Source organism: Myotis yumanensis, unplaced genomic scaffold, assembly GCF_028538775.1.
Source record: "Myotis yumanensis isolate MYYU_CA2020_CCGP unplaced genomic scaffold, mMyoYum1.0.hap1 SCAF_20, whole genome shotgun sequence".
In the NCBI taxonomy this organism is placed as follows: domain Eukaryota; kingdom Metazoa; phylum Chordata; class Mammalia; order Chiroptera; family Vespertilionidae; genus Myotis; species Myotis yumanensis.
In genome coordinates, this window is record NW_027223771.1 from 18,075,614 (window position 1) to 18,084,199 (window position 8,586).

The window sequence follows — 8,586 nt, forward strand, 5'->3', positions numbered from 1 at the left end:
AGTGTATGTTCTCATTAAAGGGGTTTACATTCATGTAAATGGGTCCCATGGAGCCCCTTAAGTGTTCTTATTCTTAGTGAGAAAAATAAAACATTCCCTGCACATTTACATCTTTTCTCCAGTGTGAAATTACAGGTGTCTAACCAGGTTATAGTTGTAGCTAAAAGGAATCCCACACTCACTACACTTACCAGTGTGAACTCCCTTGTCTTCACTGGGGATAGAGCTTTCACTAAAGGATTTCCCACATTAACTACACTCATGTGGCTTTTATCGAGTGTGAACTCTGTGGTGTTTCCTGAGGGCAGACCTTTCACTGAAATGCTTCCCACATTCACTACACTCATATGGCTTTTCTCCAGTGTGAACTCTGCGGTGGTTAGTGAGGGTAGCCTTTTCTCTGAAATGCTTCCCACATTCACTACACTCATATGGCTTTTCTCCAGTGTGAACTCTGCGGTGGTTAGTGAGGGTACCCTTTTCTCTGAAATGTTTCCCACAATCGCAACACTCATATGTCTTTTCTCCAGTGTGAACTCGTTGGTGTATAGTGAGGGCAGCCTTTTGTCTGAAATGCTTCCCACATTCACTACACTCATATGGCTTTTCTCCAGTGTGCACTCTGTGGTGCTTATTGAGGGCAGACCTTTTACTGAAATGCTTCCCACATTCACTACACTCATATGGCTTTTCTCCAGTGTGAACTCTGCGGTGTATAGTGAGGGTAGCCCTTTCTCTGAAATGTTTCCCACAGTCGCTACACCCATATGGCTTTTCACCAGTGTGAACTCTGTGGTGTTTAGTGAGGTGAGACCTCTGACGAAAGGATATGCCACATTCGCTACACTCATATGGCTTTTCTCCAGTGTGAACTCTTTGGTGTATAGTGAGGTTATACATTTGACGAAAGGATATCCCACATTCACTACACTCATATGGCTTTTCACCAGTGTGAACTGTGTGGTGTTTAGTGAGGTGAGACCTCCGACGAAAGGATATCCCACATTCACTACACTCATATGGCTTTTCTCCAGTGTGAACTCTGTAGTGTTTAGTGAGTTCAGCCCTTTCAGTGAAATGCTTCCCACAATCGCTACACTCATATGGCTTTTCTCCAGTGTGAACTCTGTGGTGTCTAGTGAGGGCAGCCTTTTCTCTGAAATACTTCCCACATTCGCTACACTCATATGGCTTTTCTCCAGTGTGAACTCTTTGGTGCACAGTGAGGTGACACTTTTGACGAAAGGATATCCCACATTCACTGCACTCATATGGCTTTTCTCCAGTGTGAACACTGTGGTGTTTAGTGAGGGCAGCCTTTTCTCTGAAATGCTTCCCACATTCGCTACACTCATATGGCTCTTCTCCAGTGTGAACTCTTTGGTGTACAATGAGGCGCCACTTTTGACGAAAGGATATCCCACATTCACTGCACTCATAAGGCTTTTCTCCAGTGTGAACTCTCCCATGTGGAGGGTGGTTAAACATTTGTCTACACACTTCCCCACATTTATTATACTCATAAATCATATCTCCAGAGCAGAGACCTTTCTGATAAGCAACTTTCTGTTTCTGGCTGTCAGCTCTTTCACATTCCACCCACTGGTGATGTCTTTTTCCACTGAGAAATTCCTGTGAAATCTCATTGTTACTGTGTGGCTCCATAGTGTTAAGAGTGGCCTGGTGCTGGAGAAGCCCTAACATGGCTGGGGAGTCTTCCCCAACCTCCATACTAGCTACAGGCATCCCAGATAAGTAGAAGCAGCAACAGGTCACAAGCGAGGGACTCTCCATATCTTCTTTCCAGGGCTTCTCTCCACTGGCATCCTTCTGTTGCTGATGAGGGTTTGCACTGGAACACAAGTCTCTCAAACATGCATCACTTAAGAACACATTCTTCTCAAAGTAAACCACTTGTAACTCACTCAGGTGCAAAATATCTTTTAACACTGAGAAGCACGGTTTACACAGATGGATCCTCTGGGTGGCTGCAGCTGTCCTGGAAGCCCTGACCTGAGAACCTCCTATAGATACACTGTGCTGAGAATAGGCCTCCACATCATCCATCTTACGCCAAGGACCTGAAAACAGAGGAATGATGACGAAATGAATGTTGATTCTGGTGACAGTGGGAAGTCCCATTATAAAAGTGGGTTGCACATACTACATTGGTTTCATGCAATTGGCTGAAAATAAAAGACCTGAAAGATGGATTAGTAAGAGGTCACTCTGAAGTTCTTGAGCACTGAAGATCACAAAACAAGGGAGACTTCAGCAGAAATAGAGCAAAAACAAGACAAGTACCACATGGAGGAGAAGTGGACTGTCCAGCTCATTCTGCTGCTAACAGCATTCAGTAGATCAGTGATGGCGAACCTATGACACGTGTGTCAAAGGTGATATGCAAACTCATTTTTTTGCTTGATTTTTCCTTGTTAAATGGCATTTAAATATATAAAATAAATATCAAAAATATAAATCTTTGTTTTACTATGGTTGCAAATATCAGAAAAATTCTACTTGTGACATGGCACCAGAGTTAAGTTAGGGTTTTTCAAAATGCTGACACGCTAAGCTCAAAAGGTTTGCCATCACTGCAGCAGATCTTCTATGCTGGTGACATGGGCAAGCTGTGCAGAAGGTTGGTTACATCTCATTCCAAGTAAAATTCAATAAACAAGTAGCTGGTATTTTAGGGGTATTTAAGCATGTACACTGAGTGGCCAGATTATTATGACCACCTCATCAGTACAAAGAAATGAATTAGTTATGCAAATAATAATAATAATAATGATAATAAAACCTTGAGAGTATTTGCTTAGGAAGTTTTCAATATTGAGTATTTTGGAAGTGTCAATGAAGTGCTGACGGGGTGGTCATTATAATCTGGCCACTCAGTGTATGTGCTCCTTATAACGCTTGCATAGGTCCATGTTGTAGAATACTGCAGAAAGAGAAGTGCAAAGGAATAGGTGATGTAAAAAGGACACAAAGGCAAAGATATCCAAAGCTAGAAAGTCATTGATGAAATGAGAAGCCAGCAAAGTGTCAAATATGGAAAAGGAAATGTATAAATGAGGGGTGGCCATTGGAACTTGCACCAAACATCATTAGACAGGAACAGTTCCTGGTACAATCTGAACACCATCCTTATGTCATACCTCCCCCGAGCTGCCACTCAGCCAGGCCAGGCTTCCCCTAGGAACATCCTGTACGTTCACCCTGCAGAAACCCAGGGTTCTCCCTGCACCTCCTTCCCTAGAAATATCTACAAACTAAATATTCCAAGTTTCAATGAAAGACAACAGAGGTGAGCAGCCATCACTTGCCCATAGCATTCGGCTTGCAATAGTATTCACAGAAGGTAATATTACAAACAACAATGGAAGGAGGGTCTTACAAGAACAGCAACTGGTTCATGTATATAAAGAAGATACCTGGCACAGGCATTCACCAAGGTCCTTATCTACAGGAAAGGTGCAGAAGTGGAGGCCATGGATCTGGATATAGTCACCCTTTCTGGGTGAGGAAGAGCAGGAGGGACCCATTAAGCTGTCTGTAAGACTGCTGACACCCAGACACTTCCTGCAGTTCCTAAGGCAACTGGTGTTAGGGAAGTTTGTGGAGTCTATTGCTCAGGGCTCTCTGAGAGCTCAGCACTGGCAGCCACAGCCCATTTCACAAGACAGTGGGGGAAATGAGCAGAACCCATGATCTTGCTTTGAGAGAGACAGTGCTATGTCTGGAGAATAAATAAAGAGTGGGCATCACTTCAGGACACTAGGAGAGATGAAGGTCTTACCTACGAATGATACAAGTGAAAACACTTCCAGCATCACATCACAGTATAGACGTCTCTGAGTCTCATCAAGGATCTCCCACTCCTCCTGAGCAAACGCAATGGCCACGTCCTCAAAATTCATATCCTGTCATAATGAGGACAGTACATCCCATGATAAGATTCTCTCTTGAGATGCCAAGTTTGTCACACTCCCCACCCGGTACAACCATCTGCTTCCTCTACTCCCCACATCAGGGAAGACAGCAGGCTTTAGTCCCATCAAAGTCAGTATCTCCTTATATTCCTACTAGAGGCCCGGTGCACAAAAATTTGTACACTTGGCGGGGGGGGCGGCCCTCAGCCCAGCCTATGCCCTCTTGCAGTCTGGGACCCCTCGGAAGATGTCCACCTGCTGGCTTAGGCCCACTCCCTGGTGGATTGGGCCCAAGCTGGTAGTCACACACTCCTCTGGCAGCCCGGCAGCCCTGGGGAAATGTCCACTTGCCAGCAGGGAGCAAGCCTAAGCTGCAGTCGGATATCCTTAGCGCTGTTGAGGAAGTGGGAGAGGCTCCCACCACCACCGCTGTACTGGCAGCCATCAGCCTGGCTTGTGGCTGAGGAGACCTCCCCCTGTGGGAGTGCACTGACCTCCAGGGGGCAGCTCCTGCACTGAGCGTCTGCCCCCTAGTGGTCAGTGTGTCATAGTGACCAGTCATTCCCAGTTGTTCTGCTGTTAGGGCTGATGGCTGTTTGCAGCTGGTCACATCCCCTTCAGAGTGCGGGTCCCCACTGGGGTGCCTGGCCAGCCTGGGTGAGGGCTGATGGCTGTTTGCAGGCTGGTCACACCCCCTTCAGGGTGGGGGTCCCCACTGGGGTGCCTGGCCAGCCTGGGTGAGAGGCTGATGGCTGTTTGCAGGCTGGTCAAGCCCCTTTCCCAGTGGGGACCCTTACCCCATGGAGGTTTGGCTAGCCTGGGTGAGGGGCTGAAGGCTGTTTTCAGGCTGGCCACACCCCCTTTTGGGTGGGGAGTCCTGCAGGGGTGCCTGGCCAGTCTGGGTGAAGGGCTGAGGGCTGTTTTCAGGCTGGCCAAGCACCCTGGCGATGGAAGCTCCCAGCCTCTCCTTTTCTTTTCTTTTTTAATTCTGGGGTTTATTTACCTTCTATAATTGAAACTTTGTAGCTTTCAGAGGAGCTCAGAGCTGGCCAGGGTGGGCGAGAGGGAAGCCTGCTGGTCGCTCCAGCTCCGTGGCCACGGCCAGCTGAAAGCAGGTATCTGGGGTTTATTTACCTTCTCTAATTGAAACTTTGTTGCTTTGAGTGGAGTTCAGAGCCCGCCGTGGCAAGCGGGAAGCTTGGCTTCCTCCATCATTGGGGCAACCAAGCCTCCTCCTTGCTCCAGCTCCGGGGCTGCCGGCTGGCCATCTTGTTTGGTTAATTTGCATATAGTCGCTCTGACTGGCTGGTGTGCATGGCTTAAGGTGTAGCGAAGGTATAGGCAATTTGCTTGTTTGTCTTTTAATAGTGCAGATTGATGCTGTGTCTCTCACAACAATAAAGGCAGATGAGCAGTTATAATATACCTGTGCTTTGGGCCTCAAATGAGAGTCAGACTGCCCCCTTTCAATAACAGTGGGTGCCAGTAACATAGGGTAGGATGAGATGTTGCACATAAAAGGAGTGTGAGTGACTTGACACTGGTCTTGTCAAGCAATACCCATGTTGTCCTCCAAATTGTCCCTCAAAGACACCAAAATGCTAATGCACGTTACACTTCCGACTCCAATCCCAGTTTGCTCAGGCCATCACTTTGCATTACCTGTTGCCCATAGTTCTTTGATCCACACTTGTCTCACAGCTTCATTCCCAGAGGCACATTTCACTAATGACATAAATAAGCCATCACAAGGACAGGTTGTTTTCTAACTAGTTTATTTTCTAAAATTCTAGTTCACCACCTCTGTGATATATTTCTCTCTCAACCTTCTCTGCTCTCCCTTCCCCATGCTGATGGAGATTTTCAAGTGCAGGTGACACTGATGTATGCTATCTCATTCCTGTTGTTCACTGGGTCAGGCCTCAACTAGAAATGACAGGTGGGCACATATATGTCACCTAAGCTCTGGACCTCGTATGTAGCACCACAACAACCCATCTTGTTAGAAATTATCCTAAAATTTCCCATATCATATCATGAAGACACCATCAGAAATGGACTCCCTTTTCATTCACTCATCTGTCAATGTTAGTGCCCGGCTGCTCTGGTTTTAGTCCCAGGACCACACTGATGTCATCATGCCCTGTGGGTGACTGTGCAGCTCAGCCCGGTTCCCCCACCTGCTACACTGACATAAAGAGCACCTCCCATACTGTTCTTTGGATCTCTTATCCTCCACACCCCGCTCACCCTCTCATGCCTTTTTCCTGAGGTTTGAAGGTCTCTTTGATGCTTTTGTCTCTGAATGTATTTTGTTCATCACTTTATGCCAGTGGTCCTCATCCTTCCTAATGCAGCGACCCTTTAATAAAGCTCCTCATGTTGTGGTGACCCCAAAAAACAATATATAATTATATATTTGTTTTCCAATGGTCTTAGGCCACCCTTGTGAAACGGTCGTTTAACCCCCAAAGGGGCCGTGACCCACAGGTTGAGAACCGCTGGTTTATGCTGTCATTATATTCCACAAATGATGATATCATGTGATACTGATCTTTCTCTGACTTGCTTATTTTGTTTAGCATAATGCCCTCCAGGTAATAAATTCATTTTAAAAATTGTTAAAAGATTCTGAGCAGACATTTTAACAAATATGATAAAGACAATGTGAATATATGTATGAAACAAATCCTCACCATCAAAAATTGTAAGGTTAATGAAAGTAAAACAAAGGTGAGGTAATCCTATACTCATTTATTGGGCTAGTATTTAAAAAAAAATTACCATCATATGTGCTGGCAGAGTTGCAGAAAAACAGGAACTTTCATTACTCTGGGTGGAACTTTCATTACTCTGGGTGGAACTTTCCCCCCAGAAGGAAATAAGCATTTTAGATCACAGTTCCACATATCTTACAATGTAAAACATACATCTAGATAATGAACTGAACACAATATGCCCAGCAGATTTCTCTGTAATACCCCAAACCTGGAAATAACCAAAGTCATAGACACATAATTAAAGTAGTAATTCAAAGTACACAATTTGTGTTGAATCTCAAAATAACTATGTAGGGTGAAGGAAACCAATATTTGTTAAAGAGCACACACCTTCTAGTGCCTATAAAATTATGAAAAATATGCACTACTGTGTTGTAATGGAAGGAAAATCTATGCCTACTTGTAGGACTGGGGAAGGTAGAGAGAGAGTTTGTAAAAGGGTAGAAGGTAAATATAGGGTATGCCAAAAGTAGGGTTAGAGTTGTTGGTATGGGAAGTATACAATAATTAACAAATAATAATACAAGAATTTACTCTGCCCTGGTTAGTGTTACTCACTCAGTTAGGCATCATCCCCTACACTTAAAGGTCACTACAACAAGTCAGGGCACTAGAACATGCCTTCCTCAAACCCCAGTAGGGAGCATGCAAGAGGCATCAGATTAACATATGTCTCTCATTATAGATGTTTCTCTCTCCCCCCTTCTTTCCCATTTACCCTAAAAGAATCAATAAAAGTCATGTTTAAAATACTGTTTTAAAAACAATAAACTATGTTTTGGGTGCTCACTATTGTAAACCTCTTTTTGCTCCACTGTGTACATTGGTGACAGCTAAGTTTATTTCATGTACAGCTTTATATGTACATCAAACCTCACCAAATAGTACATATTAAAAATGTGCAGTTTGTTGCATGTCATTTCTCATATCCTGGAAGGAACAGCCTTGCCATAGTCCCAGCAAATATTGGTAAGCAATTTAGACTATTATCATCAGAATCCATAGGAATGTTGACTGGTTTCAAGAAACATCCTGGGGTTGCTTATAGGATTATTCTTCCTCTACCTTTGAATTCTGGTATGTTGAGCATCAACCTTGAGGTGAACACCCTAGGGGGGCCAGCAGAATAGCAAAATTATAAGACTATTTTCTCTGCCAATGACTTCAGTCATAGAAAACAGGTATGGAGGTCCTGGAATATCTGTACACAAACATCACACAAGCCACAGGCCCTGCAACATTTGTGGAAAACAGTCAGAAGAGGCATTTTTCAACTAATTTACTGCAGTCTCTCCCACTCACGATTGAAACAGTGCTTCTGCCCTAATTGTGGTTGCACGCAACCCCCAGATTCTTACCGCAAAGGACACCAGCCTATGAAATTTAGTACATCATGACATATGGATCATTTGCTGAGACTTATGTCATACACACTGTGAACAAAGTGCTTCACAGAAGCACAACAAAGACCTCCTCTTCAGGGTGACCTTTGACTTCACCAATAATAGAGGTACCAGGCGGAAAATTAGAACCATAAAGTCCTGCAGTCTTGCTTTCAAGGCTTTTGGAAGAAATGCAAAATAAGCAAATAGTGGCCAAAGAGTGATTTTCTGCCATCATGATGTCCCTTCAGAAGCACTGAAAGTTTGGGATCCCCACAATATCTCTTCACCTCTACCTGCTGACAGATCACAATTGTGCTTTCAATTCATCCCAGGCAGAGAATAGAACCAATAAATTAAAGGTACAAATGCAAAAAGCACCTTTACAAAAAAATCATTGCCGAAACCGGTTTGGCTCAGTGGATAGAGCATCGGCCTGTGGACTGAAAGGTCCCAGGTTCTATTCCAGTCAAGGGCATGTACCTGGGT

At 44.5% G+C, this 8,586-nt stretch overlaps 1 protein-coding gene across 1 annotated transcript; it reads right to left on the reverse strand.

Moving 5' to 3' along the window:
• Positions 1-270: 270 nt before the first annotated feature.
• LOC138998542 (zinc finger protein ZFP2-like) lies at positions 271-2,067 on the reverse strand. Its single transcript, XM_070400699.1, has 3 exons — positions 2,014-2,067; positions 899-1,401; positions 271-814 (listed from the first exon to the last, which is right to left on the reverse strand). The coding sequence occupies exons 1-3, from the start codon at positions 2,065-2,067 to the stop codon at positions 271-273; spliced, it is 1,101 nt and encodes a 366-aa protein (XP_070256800.1).
• Between the last annotated feature and the right edge of the window lie 6,519 nt (positions 2,068-8,586).

What these genes read in the sequence shown, in the direction of transcription:
- LOC138998542 (XM_070400699.1), bottom strand. Translation starts at nt 2,067, where the DNA reads ATGGATGATGTGGAGGCCTATTCTCAGCACAGTGTATCTATAGGAGGT. An exon ending in TATCTATAGGAGGTTCTCAG is followed by an intron (nt 1,402 to 2,013) that starts GTCAGGGCTTCC and finishes TTTCGTCAAAAG; the next exon opens with TGGCGCCTCATTGTACACCA. An exon ending in GGGATATCCTTTCGTCAAAT is followed by an intron (nt 815 to 898) that starts GTATAACCTCAC and finishes CTTTCGTCAGAG; the next exon opens with GTCTCACCTCACTAAACACC.